Source organism: Mirounga leonina, unplaced genomic scaffold, assembly GCF_011800145.1.
Source record: "Mirounga leonina isolate KUSES-001 unplaced genomic scaffold, KU_Mleo_1.0 Mir_493, whole genome shotgun sequence".
NCBI classification, from domain to species: domain Eukaryota; kingdom Metazoa; phylum Chordata; class Mammalia; order Carnivora; family Phocidae; genus Mirounga; species Mirounga leonina.
This window is the reverse complement of record NW_023270780.1, coordinates 2,432,691-2,452,209: the sequence shown is the minus strand read 5'-3', so window position 1 is coordinate 2,452,209 and position 19,519 is coordinate 2,432,691. Positions and strand designations below refer to the sequence as shown.

General features: G+C 51.9%; 2 protein-coding genes across 4 annotated transcripts in view; one reads left to right on the top strand and one right to left on the bottom strand.

Moving 5' to 3' along the window:
• The first annotated feature begins 837 nt into the window (after positions 1–837).
• On the top strand, positions 838–10,358 carry CERS2 (ceramide synthase 2). Its single transcript, XM_034989964.1, has 11 exons — positions 838–982; positions 5,997–6,170; positions 6,590–6,707; positions 6,892–7,010; positions 7,450–7,507; positions 7,611–7,661; positions 7,896–7,988; positions 8,387–8,515; positions 8,714–8,820; positions 8,951–9,104; positions 9,288–10,358. The coding sequence occupies exons 2-11, from the start codon at positions 5,998–6,000 to the stop codon at positions 9,426–9,428; spliced, it is 1,143 nt and encodes a 380-aa protein (XP_034845855.1). The 5' UTR covers positions 838–982; position 5,997; the 3' UTR covers positions 9,429–10,358.
• Positions 10,359–10,539: 181 nt separating this feature from the next.
• SETDB1 (SET domain bifurcated histone lysine methyltransferase 1) overlaps positions 10,540–19,519 on the bottom strand; it is a 34,855-nt gene continuing 25,875 nt past the window's right edge. For all 3 annotated transcript variants that reach the window (XM_034989961.1, XM_034989962.1, XM_034989963.1), the window contains exons 15-22: positions 15,051–15,220; positions 13,887–14,515; positions 12,776–12,804; positions 12,544–12,676; positions 12,151–12,316; positions 11,557–11,768; positions 11,207–11,295; positions 10,540–11,061 (exon numbers count right to left, since the gene is read on the bottom strand). In XM_034989961.1, coding sequence (XP_034845852.1) covers positions 10,944–11,061; positions 11,207–11,295; positions 11,557–11,768; positions 12,151–12,316; positions 12,544–12,676; positions 12,776–12,804; positions 13,887–14,515; positions 15,051–15,220 — 1,546 coding nt within the window. In that variant the 3' untranslated portion in view covers positions 10,540–10,943. The remainder of the gene's footprint in view (positions 11,062–11,206; positions 11,296–11,556; positions 11,769–12,150; positions 12,317–12,543; positions 12,677–12,775; positions 12,805–13,886; positions 14,516–15,050; positions 15,221–19,519) is intronic.

The following is a 19,519-nucleotide window of genomic DNA, read 5'->3' as shown; positions in this document are numbered from 1 at the left end:
GAGTTAGAAGAGGGAAAAACAGTGTAGATGGCACTCAAACACATTCTACAAAACAAAAGTTGGGGGTTGGCTCTTTCAGAGTATCTACTACAGCGGGGTATGTGTGCCACCGGGGGTAGGTTTTAAACACCCGGGTGGAAACGTGGGTTTTGTGGCGCGGATGCAGTGGGGGATCTCGCAGGGGCCGCAGGCTCTGCGCAGGGAAGGGCAGTGGAACCACCAGGGTCCGCTGCCTGGGCCGGCCCGGAGAGGCGCTCGGCCTGGCCGCACCGCACTCGGAAGGGACTCCCCCAGGCTTCGCTCGCCCGAGGCCGGGGCGCTCTCCTCCCTCCGCCGCTCAGTGGGTATAGAGCTGGGAAGTGTGGCAATCGGTCGGGCCGGGGAACCGGGGGCCGCAGCAGGGCTGAAGTCGCCAACCGCAGTTGGGGGCGGGCGGGTGGGGCAGGCGCTCTGCCGCTGCTGGCCCGGGATCCCCGGGCATCTCGCGGGTCTGTCCCCGAGGGCCACGGGGAGCCCGGAGTGGCCGCCGGGCCCGCACACAGCCTTCCCTCCTCGGGGGGTTCTCCCGGCGCCGAGATTACAGTGGGCGCGGCCGCGGGGCTGGCCCGCGAGGGCGCGGGTCCCAGGGCCGGGAAGGGCGGCGGCAGCGAGCGGGGGCTGGGCGAGGCCGCCCCGCGCACAGGCCTGCGCCCCGCTGCCCTCCCTCCTCTTGCTGCCGTCGCCGGGCCGCAGGCCCACGCCCAGTCTCCCGGTTCCTGGGCCGCCCGCGGCCTTGCTCTCCCGGGCTGGGCTCGGACGCGGCTCGGCTGGGCTCGGCGGGCGGAGGAGGAGGGAGGGAGGGAGCGGGCGGGCGGGCGGGCGGGCGGAAGGGGGAGGGGAGGAGCGAGCCGAGCCAGTCCGGAGGGGGCCCGGAGCGCGGACGCCAGGAGAGACGGAGCAGCGGCTCCCGGCCGGGCCAGCTCCGCGACGCCGCTGCCGCCGAGTGAGTCGGGGCCCCAGCTTGGGAGCCGCGGGCGCTGCGCGCAGGGGTGGCGCGGGGAGCGGCCGCGGAAAAGTTGGGAGAAGTGGGGGCCGCTCCGCCGCGGCTCCGCCGAGAGGGCCCCCGCTGCGGAGGCAGCAGGGGGCGACAAGGACAGAGGGCCCAGGGCGCGGGCTCTGGGCGGCCGGGCGGGGGGCGGCAGCCGCGGGCTCGGGGGCCTGTGCCCGGCGCGCTCATGGCGGCGGGCCTGGGGGAGGGCGGGCCGGAGCGCCTCGCGGCAGCGGCCGGGTCCCCAGCGCCGCGCGAGGGCAGGCTGGCCGGGCGCCTCGGCGTGGTGGGGCGCGCCGCCCCGAGCCGGGAGAGGCAAGCCCTCCTGGCAACAGGTAGGGGCTGGGAGGGAGGGCCCGAGCCACAGGCGCCCCCTTTGTTGGGGAGAAGAGCTTGGTGACCATTTGCGCGAGAGCCCCAGCCTGGCAGCGGGCCCGCGGCGTCGCTCCTGGCCTGCACCGGTCCGGTGGCTGGAGTGGCAGGGCGGGGAGGGTCCTGCTGCTTTTTGTTCGCACCGGCCCCCAGTGCCCGCTGCGGGAGCGGGGTCAGAGCGTCCATGTGCTTAACGGGAAACAGGAAGGAGTGGCTCTGAGTGTCTGCCCCGGTCCCCCAAGGCTAAGGCTCCTATACCGTTATGGGGTGTGTGTGGCTGGGCTGGGGAGGGGGAAGCTGCTGGTGAAACTGGTTTTCGGGGCCACGGCTTGTTAATTACCGGCCTGGAGGCTCTCTGGCAAGTAGGTTAATTGCAGGTGTGTGGCGCTAATATTTGGCCTCAGCTTGGGGGTTTCTCTCTCTCCCCAAGCCAGGCTCCTGGCATCAAAACCTGGGCTTGATTCCCTGAGTTGTTGGACCCAGTACTCAGGGGGCTTTTGAGGATCCTGAGGAACGGAGTGAGCCCCTCTTCACAGAGAAGCGAACCTGGGAAGGCCTCCAGCAGGCAATCCCTCCCACATCTGTGTTGGAGGGGGTCGCTGCCCCGTACCAAAGTCCAGGTGACCGGGGCCAAATGTGGGTGGCTGACTGCACTTGTGATGGGCTCCTAGGGATAAGGACTTGTCTGCAGCCTTGTCCCTCTGGGCCTGGCCAGAATCTAAAGTGACCCGCACAGATTCTCTCTTCCAAAGAGAGAGAGTTCCTTGTCTCCCTTGGTACCCCAAGGCCCAGTCCCTTCACTGGGGCCTCTGGCCAGCTTTCCCCCTGGAGGCAGGGCCTCCTCTCTCCCCTGTCACTGGCCAGGAGCCTGGCACCCTGCGGGTCCTTTACTGTGCTCGTCAGCGCTGCCGCCCCCCCCCCCCCCCCCCCCCCCCCCCCCCCCCCCCCCGCCTCTTTAACCTGCCGGCCTCCCCCTGCCCCTGGAGGCTCTAGTCACATACAGTATTTGGGTGTGTTGGGGCCTCTAGTGGGGCGGCCCAGACAAGCTAAATTTGGGGACCTACCCTGCCTTCTGGAGCAGTGACACACCTCCTGTTGGCTTCATCCATGCTGCAGCCTTCGAGTTCCTAACACGCTGTTGCTAAAAGAAAGTTTTCAACAAGACTTACTCGAACCCTCCCACTTTTTTTGTAGTCCCTCAGGCTTCAGTGGCAGCTGGGAGCCTGTGGGACCCTGTGTTTGTCAGTCTCTCCTCCTCTGCTGATCCTATTTTGCTCAATTATTTCTTCAAGCTCTGAGAGCCAGCGGGACTGTTTTCACATTGAGTCTTTGAGATCCCTGCCTCATGGACTCAAACCTCTGCCCTCTCAGCATTCTGGGTTTACAGGCCCCCATGGGGACCCTCCGCCCCCTTTACATCCATCTCTGAGGGTTTGGGAGGGGTCAGTCAGAGATGGGGCAAGGGCTGGGGGCTGGGCAGAGCCCTCTTCAAGTTCCTGGTAATCCAGTGCCCGTGAAATCCCTGCTCTGCCAGCCCCTCTGCAGCCTGTGCCTCAGAGTGGCGTCTGTGTCTCTGAGGCAGGTGTGTCTGTGTGAGAGGGACAAACAGACACACACACTCTGTTGTCTCTTCATGTGTGCGGTGAGTAAATTCTGTGAGTGGGAGAATATCTGTAGGTGTGATTTCTCCCTCAGACAATCAAATATCTACCCTGAGGGCCAACTGGCCAGAAAAGCAGGGTTGTCTCCCTATACCGAGTCCACGTCCCTGTCTTGTTGCCCCAGCCTCTTGTTTATGGGATCCCATGCTTGGCTTGGCGCTCTGGTGCCAAGAAGCTAGCATCCCTGCCTCGGAGCGGACCTGTTGGTTCTGAGCGGGTGTGTAAGCGAGGCTGCTGGGAGCCCCTGTTGTCCTCCCCACCCTGCCCCCCATGTTGAGTCAGAAGCCCTGACCCTGCTGAATCTGGTGCCTCTCCCTGCTGGGCTAGGCTCTGGGGGTGGGGAGGGGGCAGGGATGGGGTAGCTTTACTCTGCTAATGGAAGTACTGGGCAGCAAGGGAGGGCTGTGGTCACAGAAAGCCTGCTACCCAGGTGTGAGAGAGCCCCCATTAATCTGCATTTCACCACGTTCTCTGGCTCTCCCTGCTTGGGATGGGAAGGGGATAGGTGTCATCTTGTCTTGGGGTTGAGATAATTGCACTATCCTGGTGCTTGCCCTTGACCACTCTCTGGCCTTTTTTCTGCTTACTTCTCCAGCTCCTCACCTTCTTTGTATAGACTGGCAGAAGACAATCCTGGGCCCCAGGAGTCAGGGAGAGGGGCCCCACTCACACCCTCTGGGACCCCAGCCAGCCCTCTGAATCTTTAATCCTCCAAATGTCCCTGACAGAGAAACTTCCTGCCAGTTTCCACTGACCAGGGTGGGGATGGGCCCGATACCCAGGTCTGTCTGTACTTTTTTTTTTTTTTAAGATTTTTTTTTTAAAAATTTGAGAGAGAGAGAGAAACAGCATGAGAGGGGAGAGGGTCAGAGGGAGAAGCAGGCTCCCCGCTGAGCCGGGAACCCGATGTGGGACTCGATCCCAGGACTCCGGGACCATGACCTGAGCCGAAGGCAGTCGCTTAACCAACTGAGCCACCCAGGCGCCCAGGCCTGTCTGTACTTTTGGCTTTAGATCTCAGTGGAGGACAAGGTGGGCTCTAAGAGACATGGAAGTCAGGGGATGTGTCAGTCATTTTCCCCCACCTCCAATCTAGCTAAGCTAAAAAGGTGGGAAGGAGGATCCAGAGGCGTGCTAGCACATCTAGGTATTCTGCCTTTTCCTTCTCTACTCAATTTTCTCTGTGAAAAAAGTGTGTTTGCACATGGTTGTGTGGGAGAAGTGCCACTGTGGAGAATTATGTTTAATTTTGTTCAGTTCCAAAGGCTTCCATCTCTTTAACTAATTAAATATTTATTCTGGCTAAGGTAGAGGAAAAGGGGCACTGCCCTCGGGAGCTGAGGCCTGGAGAGTGTGTGTGTGTGTGTGTGTGTGTGTATGAGTGTGTATGAGTGTTCCTGGGTGAAGGTGGAGCTGAAGCTCCTTGATTGTCAGTGCTGACCTCTGACTTCATCTGAGAGCAGTGACCAGCAGTGGGGACAAGAGGGTAAAGTCCTCGAGCTGGAATACTGACCCGTGACAGGCCGAGAGGGATTTCTGAGAGGGATTTCGCAAGTGCTTGTGTGGTGGGTGTGGGCGGAGCGGGGGGAAGAGCCTGCGGAGCACCAGCCCCACTCGGCCCAGATCTGATCAGCCTTCAGCCAGGGGCACCGCGCTCTGTGGTGCGCGGTGGACAACAGTCTCCCACTCTCTTCCCTCCGGGTGGGAGGAGACCACCTTCCTTCTGCGTTAGCTTTTAGTTCTAAGTCAGCCTGAATACCAGCACCCACCCCCCCAGCCCTCCTGAGAGGATGAGGGCTGGGGGCCCAGAAACTTCTGCCCTTGTTGTCCCGCTGGTCTTCACTGCCGAGTCCCAGGACTGCCAGGCATTCTGTTGGTCCTGGCATCACTGACTCCATGGGACCATCTTGCTGCTGTGCTCTCAGCTCCCAGCAGCTGCTGTCCCCCCTCGGGAGCCACAGACAATGGCTCTAGAGGACACCTCTCAGGAGGTCTGTACCCTCCCTCATTCCAGTATCCAAGTGGCCGGTGGTTGGTCACTACCTCCCTGTGGAAGGAAAGGGGGAGGCGGGGTGGGGGGATGGGGAAGCAACAATTTTTCCCTGAGCTGAGAGTCTTTGTGATGGGTGTTCCCCTGCAGACTAGTTACTATTTTCTGAATGAGCCTTAAGAAATAGCTCCTAGTTCCACCAGATGCCTTGGGTCTTCTGTCTCCGTTGTCTGGCCCCCAATCCCAAATTCTTTGCAGCCTTGCCTTCACTTTGTTTCTGAAAAGACGCTTCTGCCTTATGTGCAGGGATTGGATGGCTCGGCATGGGGTGTTAATCTCCTGTGGAATAGTTTGACGTTTACTGATTGTCCTGGAGCTCGCCATCCTTTAGGGACATAATTTTGCTTTACTCTGGCCTCTTAACTTTCCCTAGGGACCTGATGTCCAGATGGGTTGTAGGGAAGGAGGAGGTAGGGTTTGCCTAAGCCCTGCAATCTGTTTTTGGGCTTCCTTGGCACAGAAGCCTCCAGCTGTGGGTTGGCTTGAGGGATGGAGGGGCTAGCTGGAGAGTGGGGGTGGGGGGAAGAGAAGGTGCCTCCCACTTTACTCAGATTGTTGGTTATAACTCCTAGGGCCAGATCCTGCCTGTCCTCCATGCGGGGGTAGCAAAATGACAGGGAGACCCCAAGGTTCTTAGTTCTAGAGAACTGGGACTCCTGGGGGTCATCAGCATCTTCAGTTGTGGTAAATGGTGAATGTTAGAACTGGAAAGCCACCATATTACAGACAAGGAAACTGGTTTGTCCAAGGCCATGTGGCCAGGACCAGACTCCAGGGCTTGAGTCTCTGTCCCCTGCTCCTTTGTTATACCACGGAAACTTTCATCTTTCTCTTCCCCCATAGCTGCCCCCTGTGATCCCCTCTGCCTTCCCCCCTCCTCACTCAGGATGCTCCAGACCTTGTATGACTACTTCTGGTGGGAACGGCTGTGGCTGCCTGTGAACTTAACTTGGGCTGATCTAGAAGACCGGGATGGACGTGTATATGCCAAAGCCTCAGACCTCTACATCACACTACCCCTGGCCTTGCTCTTCCTCATCGTTCGATACTTCTTTGAGCTGTGAGCATACCAACCTTCCCCCATGCCTTCCCTGGCCGCCAGCCACAGTTTCTTGCACTTAAGTTTGTCTCTTGCTGTTTAATTGGTCCCGGACCTTGCTCTTCTGGCCACCCAGATCCCTGCCTACTATGTGCCCCCCCACTGAACGCAGCATTGTCTTCCTGAGGGCTCAGCACCCCCAGGCCCTTTCCTTCAATGGTCATTTGTTCTCCCTCTCCACCCCGCCTGGTCACTAGTGAACACAGGCAGCTTTGTCAGCTTTGGGCAGCCCAAGGAGGCCACAGAGGGGGTTGCTGGGAAACTGAGGCCCAGGATAAAGTTGCCTGAGCTTGCAGTTCTTTCCCCTGCCAGCTAGGGGCTACCAAGACACTGAGGTGCTTTAAAGAGACAGACCCTTCTCACTCCTGTCCCTTCCTCAGTTATGTGGCTACACCACTGGCCGCCCTTCTGAACGTAAAGGAGAAAACTCGGCTGCGGGCACCACCCAACCCCACCTTGGAGCATTTCTACCTGACCAGTGGCAAGCAGCCCAAACAGGTGTGCACCGCAAGCCCTGCTCTGGGATCACTGAGTGCGCCCTGGGGAGGGCGCAGGTTGCAAGGCCAGCCCTGGTGGGTGAAGAGATGAGAGGGCAGTGTGGTGCTGACCTAGGTTCTTGCTGGGAGGCGGTGGCGGGAGGATGGGGGCGCTGAACGTAAATGGGCTTCTTCACCACACCCAGGCAGAGGTAGAGCTCTTGTTGCGGCAGAGTGGGCTCTCTGGCCGCCAGGTGGAGCGCTGGTTCCGCCGCCGCCGAAACCAGGACCGGCCCAGTCTCCTCAAGAAGTTCCGAGAAGCCAGGTAGGGGAGGTTGGGGCCAGAGAAGCTGGGTGGCAGAGGAAGGTCTGATGTCTTGCTGGGAGGGGTGGGCCATGGCTATATGCAGGGAGAGGTTGTGCCTAGGTGAGGAGGTGAATTTGGTTATTAATGATATTCTTTTTTTTTTTTTTAGATTTTATTTATTTGACAGAGAGAGAGATAGTGAGAGCAGGAACACAAGCAGGGGGAGTGGGAGAGGGAGAAGCAGGCTTCCTGCGGAGCAGGGAGCCCGATGCGGGGCTCGATCCCAGCACCCTGGTATCATGAACTGAGCCGAAGGCAGACACTTAACCGACTGAGCCACCCAGGCACCCCGATTAATGATATTGAGAGGGAAGATATCTGGGGGTACTTGGCAATGGTTGGAGGGCTGTGCCCCTCTCCCAGCCACTCTCCTCGCCCTTTCCGCTTCCTCTTCCAGCTGGAGATTCACCTTTTACCTGATCGCTTTCATTGCTGGCATGGCCGTCATTGTGGACGTGAGTGGGGGTTCCTGGGAGGTGGGAGTAGGTTCTCTGTCAAGGTGGTGTGAGGCCATAGAACGTGGGTCTCTCCTCTCAACCTCTCACCGTCTCTCTACAGAAACCCTGGTTCTATGACATGAAGAAGGTTTGGGAGGGATATCCCATACAGGTATGAGATGGGGTCCTGACTCCTTATCTGGGGTGATTAAGAGGATCAAGGTAGGGCAGGACCAGGACATGTACACCCTTATGAAGAGATGGTCTCTGGAACATGTGGCAGAAGGCACTGGAGTCATGGTGCTAAACAACCCCGGGGTAGAAGGGTTGGGTTGGACAGTGAGACCCTTGGGTCCTGTTGTTCGGGGTACCTTACCTTTCCCTTTCTCTCCCTTCTTCCACCCAGAGTACCATCCCTTCCCAGTATTGGTACTACATGATTGAACTTTCTTTCTACTGGTCCCTGCTCTTCAGCATTGCCTCTGATGTCAAGCGAAAGGTGGGTCAGGGAGCTGTGCCATTAAGCCTAGAAGCCGAAACAAAGCCCTGGACGGAGAGCCTTCCCCTTTGATTTCTTTTTTTTTTTTTTAAAGATTTATTTATTTGAGAGAGCGAGAAAGAGAGCGAGAGAGTACATGACGGGAGGAGGGTTAGAGGGAGAAGCAGGCTCCTTGCTGAGCAGGGAGCCCGATGCGGGACTCGATCCAGGGACTCCAGGATCATGACCTGAGCCGAAGGCAGTCGCTTAACCAACTGAGCCACCCAGGCGCCCTGTTTTCTGAGTATTTGGATGGAGCTGTGGGTTAAGGGGAACTAAGTGGAAGGGGGAGGAAGTAGGATTAGAGTGGGGGCTGGGGAACAGGAAAAAGTCCCCTGGAGTCTGCATCTTTTCTGCAGGATTTCAAGGAACAGATCATCCACCACGTGGCTACCATCATCCTCATCAGCTTCTCCTGGTTTGCCAATTACATCCGAGCAGGGACGCTGATCATGGCTCTGCATGACTCTTCCGACTACCTGCTAGAGGTCAGGCTTCCCCGGGCATTTCTTCAAACCTAGAGACTCCGGTGCAGGTTCTCCTGTCCCTCTCCTATTTTGGGGGGTGGTGGTGGTGGGGGTTGACATTCCTGGGACCAAGGAGGTGGGGGCACAGAGCCAGTGTATATATGAATGTATGTGGGAGAGTCAGGAGCCTGTGATGATGGACGGGGGCCATCTGTGCAGTCAGCCAAGATGTTTAACTATGCGGGATGGAAAAACACCTGCAACAACATCTTCATCGTCTTCGCCATTGTCTTCATCATCACCCGACTGGTCATCCTGCCCTTCTGGTGAGTAGGCCAGACTATACTCCTGTCCTCAAGGAATCAGGAGTCTTGCCTCTCCCCGCCTCATTTATCTGTCCTTACCCCAACCACCACTTCGTGTGTTTACAATCCCGTCTGTCCTTTCCCGTTGCAGGATCTTGCACTGCACTGTGGTCTACCCACTGGAGCTCTATCCTGCCTTCTTCGGCTACTACTTCTTCAATTCCATGATGGGAGTGCTACAGCTGCTGCATATCTTCTGGGCCTACCTCATTCTGCGCATGGCCCACAAGTTCATAACTGGAAAGGTGAATGATCTGTAGGCCCTACTACCCTCAGCTCCAGAAACAGCCCAACCTCCCCGCCCCGTCGGCAAGCATCCTGCCAAGACACTACTGTGGCGCCCTGGGTGCAGCAGGACAAGCCTGCTGAGAGAGGCATTCCGTAAGCGTTTGAGGACAGCATGTAACCCTTCTTTTCCCTCTCCACAGCTGGTAGAAGATGAACGCAGCGACCGGGAAGAAACGGAGAGCTCAGAGGGGGAGGAGGCTGTAGCTGGGGGAGGGGCAAAGAGCCGACCCCTAGCCAACGGCCACCCTGTCCTCAGGAACAACCATCATAAGAATGACTGAACCATTGTCCCTGCTGCCCCTCAGATTAATGCGTAAAGCCAAGGAACTAGGCTGGCCTCCCCAGAGGACCACTTTAAGCCCTGGGGAGAAAGCAGAAAGCAAGGAGAGAGTTCCTGTGTCCCAACCCCCTGCTTGTCACCCAGTTGCCTTTAACCAAACTAACCAGCCTATCCCCAGGTAGAGGGGAGGTTGGTGTATCCTTTGCCAGAGGGGGGGATGGACTTATTTTCCTCTCTGTTTTCTAGGTTGTCCTTTCTATTGCTTTTGAGGCCCTGCCTCAGCTCTGGGGGTGGCAGTTACAACTCACATTCCTTATTCTTCAGAATTTGGCCCTAGCTGTTTGCTTTAGACTCCCTGACCTCCAGAGCCAGGGTCGTGCCTTACTGTCCCATCTGTGGGCCTCATTCTGCCAAAGATGGACCAAGGCTCACCTTTCTAGGTTCCCTAACTTGGGCCAGAAACCAAAGCTGAGCTTTTTTTCCCTCCTGAGACACAAATGAATTGAGTGTAGGAGGGTACATAAGACCCTTACCCTACCTCTGCCAAAAAAGTGTGTGTGTTGGGGGCCCATACTGGGACTGCTTGGACGGTCTACGTGTTATTTCTCTGCCAGCTCTCTGTCATCACAGGTCTAAGATCTTACTGCCTCCTTCCTCTGGCCTCATCCCCTAGGCTAGCTGGTTTGGAATAGAATGGCAATTAGTTCTTATTTTTATTTATTAAACATTTGGTGTTTTGGTTTTAAAGCCAGAATTACAGCTAGCACCTGGCATTTCAGCAGAGGGACCACTTCAGACCAAAATGTACTGTTAATGGTTTTTTTTTTAATTAAAATATATTAAAGATTAAGTAAAACATGGTAATAAGTGTCTGAGACTAGTAGGAACTGAGAAGGGAGATCAACTAAATAAACTAAGGTAGTCTTCCTCATGGTTATGTAATGTTTCCTTTTTAAAATTTTACATGGCAAATAAGAAAAAGCAAAAGTAGAGAAGGTATGAGATTAATGACAGCTGCCCCTTGGGAAGGACTGGGGGTGGAAATAGCTCTGTCACCGAAAGACCCAGAACTGGGAGAATGGGGGCTGAGGAAGATAAATCAAATCACAATCTTCGTTTTAACATCTTGTTAAAAGACATTCAAGAAACCATACAAATCAAGGATAGTGAATACACAGCCCTCATTCCAGGAATGAAGTCTGTCAGAAGCATGAACACTTGAACAAACATAGGCTGGGAGGGAGGAGTAACAGGAGGACTGAGGGAGATCAGGCCCAGGTCGGCGTGGTGACCTCCCCCCACCCCCGGCGCTTCAGGAGGTGGAGGAGGGACCTTGCCTGCTAGCACCACATTGGAAGAGATCTCCTGATCCAGAGCTCCCATTTCTATCTACCAGGAGCTGGGGGAAGAGCTAGACGGGAGACGTGGGGATCAGAGTTGAACAGTCAGGAAGACCCAGTTCCTGAGGAAAGGACGGTTCGGGAAGGGTTCAGAAAATTGAGAAGAAGGCTGTCCACTAAAGAAGACGCCCTCTGCACTCGATGGCCCCGCAGCAGCAGAGCAGTTCCTTGCCTTCCACACTGCCCACCTCGTAGTTGTAGTCCCACGTGAGCTCTGTGCCAGCCCGGATCCTCCTGGGCAGGAAGACAGGGGAGGGGGCGGCAAAGGAAGCACGTCACCACGTGCGAGCAGAGTTGGAGCACCAGGTGGGGGGCTGCCCCTCTTCAACCCTGGGCTGCGGCTCTTACCCAACCAACCCCCTCCCTGACCCCTTCTTACTTGCTGGCAAAGAAGGCCACCCAGGGGAAGCGAAGATCGTGAGTGTCCACGAAGACATTCTGGACAAACAAGTTGGGGCTGCAGCTATGCTGTGGGTTTAAGGACAGGACCCATAAGAACCGAGAAAACCACCCAGCTTTGTGGGGTGAGTGTGAGTTGGACAAAAAAATGCCATTTGATCCTCCCCATCATAGCAGGGAAGTTCTGAAAGAAAGCTACCTCTTTAAGATCCTAAAGATCGAGAATTTCTAACAAGTAAAGGTAGGTGTATATAGTTGTGTTAAAAAGAACTAGACATTTGAGAACAGTGGGATAATCCAGCATCTAGAGGGGAGAGAGAGGGGTCTCACATTGAGGTAGCGGCCCAGGTTGCCTTCGAGCTTGGCATCAATGATATAGCAAGACTCTTCCCCATCATAGAACTGCCGTGTGTTCTTGCGAACAGGTGCACTCTCCCCCTTTTCCACGGATGCCATGTTGGTTGATTTAATGGCAATCCCATGGGTTGATTTAAGAGCAAAGCCTCGGGTTGATTTTACTGCCACCTGGCGTTTTGTTGGACCTGGACAGGAAGGAGAACAGGGTTAGGCCCCATCCCACCTCACGACTGGACCTTCGACCCCCATTTCCATCCCACTCATTGCACTGCAGGAATACTGATGAGCTGTGACCCTGAAAGCAAAGACCCTAATTGGCAGTTTTTTCAAGCAGGATTAGAGCTGCTGGGTAAAGGAGCTGAGGGAAGAGAGTAGGGAAGTGAAGAGAGAGGAAGGGGATGTGTTGAACAACATTTAACAGCTGAGCTGGGAATCAGAGAATCCTCCCAGACATGCGTCAACTCTTAAGATCTGAATGTTTTCCCACTTCTTTAGCTTCCTTAGAAAAGCCCTATCCCAACTGTCCTACCATCCCTTCCTACTACCCCCAACATTCTTCCAGACTACCAGACATGTTCTTCTTGTCCTCAAAGTCATCTGCCTCAGAGCCAGAGGAGATGGTCTGGATATCATCGCTATCCACTGCTGTGGCTGAAGTCTGACCAGTGGTGGGCTTCCGGCTGGTCCCACTTTCCCCCTCGCTTTCTGTGCTGCTGGACAATGTTAGGACATCCTGGGAAACAGAAGGGTGAGAAGAAAGAAGAGTAAATGGAGAGGACCCATTCAAGTTCTTGCTCTTTCTACAGTTAGACAGGAAGAAGCTAAGACTACAGCAAGAGAAAGATTAGATGCTGGCTGAAGGAAAAGGAGGCAGGAAGCCAAAGAAACAAGGGATATATTGGGAATTATCACTAAGGCCCTGATGAGGTGAGGTCCAGCTTGAGGAAGAATGTCACTTACATCAGCATTAGACTGAGCAGAGGCCATGAGTCGTCGGCTCTGATGCATACTAGTCTTACTAGGTGGGCGGCGAAGTCCTTCAAGCTTCATGGGAGAAGGATTGTAACCATAATTTCGAGCGCTTTCAGTAACTCTAATGGGAGAAGGGATGAGAGGGGGTCAGATGATGGGTTTCTTTTATAGGTTTGAAACAAGGCAGATCTGGAAACAGGTCAGAAAGAGAGGCTCTTACATTGACGTCTTGTTTCGGTCATCAGGGTCCTGGAAGAGAGAGCAAGTGAAAGGTTAAAATGTTTTCAATGGTCCTGAGTAACAAATCCAACAATTAGACTTGATCTCAAATGACCTCCAAAGACCTCAGCTAGTGAGAAGTACGCTATCTAGAGATTGCTCTGCAGCTTGACAGAACACTCATGTTCTCATGAGGACATCACCTGAGAGGGGGTTTCCAGCCTTTCCAATGACAGGCATAAAATGCTCAAGGCAAACACTACGGGCAGAATCTTAGAAGGACAAGGGACACAGTTTACCACCCATAATGTGCTAAGTTTCAACATCAATAAAAATACATCTACAATCAATTGTTTTTTTTAAGGATTTATTTATCTGAGAGAGAGAGAGAGACCGAGATAGAGAGTGCAAGCAGGGGGAGGGGGCAGAGGGAGAGAGTGAGAGAATCTCAAGTAGACTTGAGCCCAGTGCCGGGCTCCATCTCATGACCCTGAGATCATGACCTGAGCCGAAATCAATAGTCGGATGCCTAACTGAGCCACCCCAGGCGCCCCTCAATTCTTGGTTTTTAAGTATAACAAAAGACAGCAATGCTGTAAATAATTTGAAATCAATGCTGTAGATAACTTGAAATAACACTTAACTTAAAAAAAAAAAAAAAACTACTGAGGTGCCTGGGTGGCTCAGTCGTTAAGCGTCTGCCTTCAGCTCAGGTCATGATCCCAGGGTCCTGGGATCGAGCCCCACATCGGGCTCCCTGCTCCGCAGGAAGCCTGCTTCTCCCTCTCCCACTCCCCCTGCTTGTGTTCTCCCTCTCGCTGTGTCTCTCTCTGTCAAATGAATAAATAAAATCTTTAAAAAAAAAAAAACCAACTACTTATATATCCTTTACTTTCGAATGAACCAGATACTTCTTCCCTAGGTTGATTTTAAGATAATTTGGTCCTTTCAGCACTAGGAATGTGCTGGGTGGAGGGGGAGATAATCCGGTTTGCCACAGATATCCATCCGCACGTAATCTACATGCTGAAGAGTGAGAGTAAGCCACATTAAGTCACTACACCAAAGTTACACAGAAGCTGCCACTCTCAGAGTTTCCTGCCACCACTTACCTCTTTCTTGGCCTGCTTGATGTCTCCCTCATCCTTGAAGCCCAGCCCTGAGGTGGAGGCCTTCTCAGCCTCCCCTCTGCCTCCCCCAGCCCGGCCTTCCCCACCTTCGCTAGTCTTGAAGGAGGACCGGCTGTCAGAGTCAGCAAAGCCACCCTCGCTGACACTATTGCAGCTCAACCACGAGGCCACCTTGTTCTTGGGTGTCTCTTCAGAGGAAGGCGGATTGCAGCCACCGACAGGGATCGCTGGAGGGATAGGAATATGCGGGGGGCCGAGGTCTGGGGGGCGGGAGTCCTTGGAAGCTGTCTCCGACAGGCCGTTCTCCTTTTGGCCCCGGGTCTGCCGCCGGGTGGCATAGCTGCGCCACACGGAGCTGGTGCTGAAGTCCTCATCCTTGCAGAAGTTGTCATCGGAGCTGTCATCATTGGACTCTTCGGGATCCTCTGTACCGCTGTTGCCATCCTCCTGGTCTTTCAAGTCTACCCCGCTGCTGTCCGAGGAACAGGGGGCATCACTCTCATAGCCTTCCTTGAAGTTCTCCACGCTCTCGATATGGTCCAGATTGGCAAAGTACTCATCACCCATCTCCAGGCCCTCCTTGTCCGCAAAGTCATCTGTCAGGATCTTGCCTGGAGTGAAGAGAATTAAAGGCCTTCCATGGTTATGAGGATCTTTTAGAAAGTATAGGGGTCCTTCCAGCAATACCGAGCCCACCAGCACACAGTCAAAACACCTCCATTATGGGCTCTCCCTTGTCTCCTCAGTGTCTTAACTATGAGAAGACAGGCAGCTTTCCTCTAGTTTTAAATCTTGCCCTTTCTGCCATCCCATCTTCCTCTTGGTTTACCAAAAGGGTGTCTGCAGCTATGCTAAAAGCCTGGGGATGGAGAGACGTGGGAGAAAACGACACACTGGACTCTGCTCCCATGTCCCTTGTCTGAAAAATCCTCACGTCCACTTTCATCCCTTTTCCTTCTTGTCCTTATAAAGCTCTTCGTCCCTTCCTGGTCCACCCGGACAGGCACATCATCACTTGTCCTGTTCTTTACAGAAGAAAATCCTGGCCTCTTACTCCCAAGTTTTATTCTTCTGTTCAGCTCCTCTCCGATTCAATTCCCCACCACGTCCTAATCCCAGAGGCAACTCTTTTGTTTCATCACCAACCTGCATAAATACAGACAAAGGAGCCTTTGGCAATGTCATCCAAGCAGCGGATACCCCAGCCCTTGTTCTGCGTCTTGAATAGCTGTAGCCGAACCTGGAGTCCATGCTGCACCAACCGGTTTGTGCACATGTTTGGGTCACATTTGCAGCGCTTGTTACACTCGTAAACTCTGGGAGGAGTGACAATAAACTCAATCATAACATGATCACCAGAGCATCCGTTCAGTCCATAGAACTGTTACAATTCTTAAGGTTTCATCATTTAGTAGGTAGTGATCTAAGTGAGTGAATTTAGGAACTATGCTCTTTGATTCATTTGGGAATAGAGCACAAGGAAATAATTCAGAAGAGGGAAAAGTGATTTATACAGGTAATTTATAGCACTAGTTAGGAACAGTGAATACCAGAATGCCATCACCTGGAGAAAAGGAAGCAAACTGATGTGAATACAGATTAAGAGCTGTTGAAATAGTAGACAGACTACATCACTTCATAGAAAGAGATATATAAAAATAAAGATATGTGAGAAAAGCAAAAGCCAATATAATAGATACTGAAAGAGACTAAAGGGGCGCCTGGCTGGCTCAGTCGTTGAGCGCCTGCCTTCGGCTCAGGTCATGATCCCAGGGTCCTGGGATCGAGCCCCGAGTCGGGCTCCCTGCTTGATGGGGGGGGCTTTGCTCTTCTCTCTCCCACTCCCCCTGCTTGTGTTCCCTCTCTCACTGTAACTCTGTCAAATAAATAAATAAAATCTTTAAAAAAAAAAAGAAAGACTAAAGAGGAGGAATTGGAACAAAAGTTTGGGTATAGCTGACTTTTATCCTTTTATTCTGTGAATATTTACTAACCACCAAAAGCTGTTCTATGTAAAACACTGGGAACTCAATAATGGAAAAAGTCATAATCTTTCCTCTCAGGGAGCTCATATTCTATCAAGTTTAAGGAACTGCACAGATTATTTAAAAAATAAACCATCAAAATTAGAGAGATCTAGCTAATAGTTATACTGAGAAAAGTTATCTTTTCAGGCATCAATGTTTCTTTTATTTATTTTATTTTATTTAATTTATTTATTTTTAAAGATTTTATTTATTTATTTGAGAGAGAGCACATGAGAGGGGTTAGGGTCAGAGGGAGAAGCAGACTCCCCACCAAGCAGGGAGCCTGATGCGGGACTCGATCCAGGGACTCCAGGATCATGACCTGAGCCGAAGGCAGTTGCTTAACCAACTGAGCCACCCAGGTGCCCCAGGCATCAATGTTTCTGCTCCATCTACTGTTGGATAGATGACACCGTACGATTTGAGAGTTGATGACATTAGTCCTATCCTTTTGGACAAAGTTGGTAAAAGCAGCTTCTATTCACTGAACATATAAACGTATACTTTGTGTTTGGCATTGTGCTAATAGGCTTTACATACATTCTCTATTTATCCTCGGAGCAGCCCTATAAGGACGTTTTTTTAACCTTAAAATCTTGGGAAGTGGGGTGCCCGGCTGGCTCAGTGGGTAGAGCATGTGACTCAATTGCAGAGGTCATGAGTTTGAGCCCTACATTGACTGTAGAGATTACCCAAAAATAAAACAATGAAAGCATAATATACACAGAGGGAAGTACACATACATGTCTACAGCTCAATGAATTTTCACAAACTGAACACACCATGTAACTAGCACCATATCAAGAAACAACTTCATTAGGTCCCTTAAAACCTCAGTAGGGATGGCGGCTGTTTGTGTTCAATTCTTCTATTTACAGCTAATAAAACAAGATCAGCTTAGAATGGATGAAGTCAGAATTTGAACTTAGGTCTAATCACCACCCTATGAAACTTTCAGAGTAGCTATACTGTATCATTCATTCATTCAACAAAATTTGTTTGAGTGGTTACTATGTACCAGGCACTGGGTCAGTTAGCTGCCCATGATATACCATGCTGAGCAAGACAGGTTCCCATCCCCATGGAGCTTATGTGCTAATGAAAAAAAAAAGCAAGGCAACACATAAACAAAAGTTGCCCCAGATGCTATAAAAAACACAAACAGGGTGTTAAACGAGAGCATGAAGGGAGTAAAAATGACCTAGTTTTCGGGTGGCCAGGAAAGCTCTCTCTGAGGTGGTGAGATTAAAGCTGAGAGCTCAAGGTTAAAGAAGATAACCATGCAAAGAACAGTGGACGGATGCCAAGCAGAGGGCACAGCATGTACAAAGGCCCCTGAGGTAGGCTGGCAAACACTGGGCAAATTGGATTCAGTAACTGAAGAATATCAGTGTGGTTAGAACAGTTTTGGAGGGAGAGAGATAGGAAGGGGCCAGACAGTACAGTGTCTTGTGACCCAAGATTAAGAGTTAGATTGAAATCCAAAGTGCAGTGGGAAGCTATTAAAGTTTTAGGCAGGGAGGTGACATATTATTTGTGGTTATTTGAAAATATTTCTATGAAACATTTCAAACACGAAAAAAGAACACTCATCTACTGCCCAGCATTAGCAAATCTCAACATTGTTACAAGACTCAAGTTTTATTATAATTAAAACATAAATGATACAGGGATGCAGCTAAAGCTAGTAACTGTCTTTTCCTTTGCTTAGTTTTCAATTTGCATTCAGCACAAATTCATCTTCTGACTTCCCTGGTAGCCTCCATCTCTTGTGAAGATCCTCAGACATACCAGGTTTTCTACCAAGCCCATTCTCCCAGAGCTTCTCTTGCAGCCGGATGCGCGCTGCTCTCATGCTGGCTGTCCTGTCTGGTGCACAGCTGTCAGCCTGGAAGCCTCCTTCACCCCACCATCTGTGGGTGCCCCCTCAATCCTCTTTTGAGTTGGAGCCTCTATTTCCTGGATCAGTATGCCTTCCCCTCTCTTGACTTTTCCCCTTATTCTGGTAAACAATTCCAGTTAACTAACTTACTTTTTCTTTTTTCTTCTCTTTTCTTTCTTCCTTCCTTCTCTCTTTTTTTAGAAGATTTTACTTATTTATTAGAGGGAGAGAGAGCACAAGAAGGCAGAGCGGCAGGGAGAGGGAGAAGCAGGCTCCCTACCAAGCAGGGAGCCTGAGGCGGGGCTTGATCCCAGGACCCTGGGATCACGAACTGAGCCAAAGGCAGATGCTTAACTGACTGAGCCACCCAGGCGCCCCTCCAGTTAACTTTCTGGGAAGAGGACTAATTGACAATTTTGAGGTATTTCATGTCTAAAAAATGTCTTTAGTTTTAACACTTAAAACTCATAGCCTGGGGCTTAGACCTCTAGGTTACAAATAATTTCCTCTTCGAATTCTGAATCCTTAATTTCCATCTAGCTTCCAATGTTATTTTGAGAAGGCTGAAGATAGATCCTGAGTCTTTATTTTTATGGTCTATTTCTCTTCTCCAGAAGCTTTTAGGATTTTTTTTTTTGTCTTCAGTGTTCTGTGGACACAATGATCACATTTTATTATCACGTTTTTTAGTGGGGATCTATTTTCATCTGTTATGCTGGGACATGACAGGCATTCTCCATTTGGAAACAGACCCTTCAATTATGGGAAAATTTCTGAATCATTTCACTGATGTTTTTCTCCTCTCTTCTGTTCTCTCTGCTAATTATGTATCTTGAGCACCAGGTTTCTTAGTTTCCATGTTCACATATAACCATTTTACCAAGTTTTATATCCCCCTCTTTCATTGTCTGCCCCTTTCCCTGCCCTTCTCAATCTTACATGCTGGCTTCATCTCCTCTGCTCAGTCTCTAGTTGGAGAGCCCAGGGCTTATTCCTGGGCCCCCTTATCGTTTCTTTTATCAATATTCTCTCTAGGTGAACTCATCCAGGCTTTATTTTTTTATTTTTTATTTTTTATTTATTTACTTATTTTTAAAGTTTATTTATTTATTTATTTGAGAGAGAGAATGAGATAGAGATAGGCAGCATGAGAGGAGTTCAGAGAGAGAAGCAGACTCCCCGCCGAGCAGGGAGCCCGATGCGGGACTCGATCCCGGGACTCCAGGATCATGACCCGAGCCGAAGGCAGTCGCTCAACCAACTGAGCCACCCAGGCACCCTATTTTTTATTTTTTAAAGATTTTATTTATTTATTCATGAGAGACAGAGAGAGAGAGAGAGAGAGAGAGAGGCAGAGGGAGAAGCAGGCTCCCAAGGAGCAGGGAGCCCGATGCGGGACTCGATCCCAGGACCCTGAGATCATGACCTGAGCCGAAGGCAGACGCTTAACCATCTGAGCCACCCAGGCGCCCTCATCCAGGCTTTAAATATCACCTCTCCCCTCTGTGTTCAGGATTCCTAATTCTTTATGTCCAGCCCTATACTTCTCTCCAGGAATCTTATTGCCTTCTTGATATTTCTCCTTGGAGTGCCTAGGAGGCACCTCAAACATAACATGGCCAGAGCAGAAGCTGAGTTTTTCCCAGACCTGCCACTCCTCTACTCTTCTCAGTAAAAAGCACCAACACCCACTTTGTTGCTGAATT

What these genes read in the sequence shown, in the direction of transcription:
- CERS2 (XM_034989964.1), top strand. Translation starts at nt 5,998, where the DNA reads ATGCTCCAGACCTTGTATGACTACTTCTGGTGGGAACGGCTGTGGCTG. An exon ending in GCATGGCCGTCATTGTGGAC is followed by an intron (nt 7,508 to 7,610) that starts GTGAGTGGGGGT and finishes GTCTCTCTACAG; the next exon opens with AAACCCTGGTTCTATGACAT. An exon ending in GGGAGGGATATCCCATACAG is followed by an intron (nt 7,662 to 7,895) that starts GTATGAGATGGG and finishes TCTTCCACCCAG; the next exon opens with AGTACCATCCCTTCCCAGTA.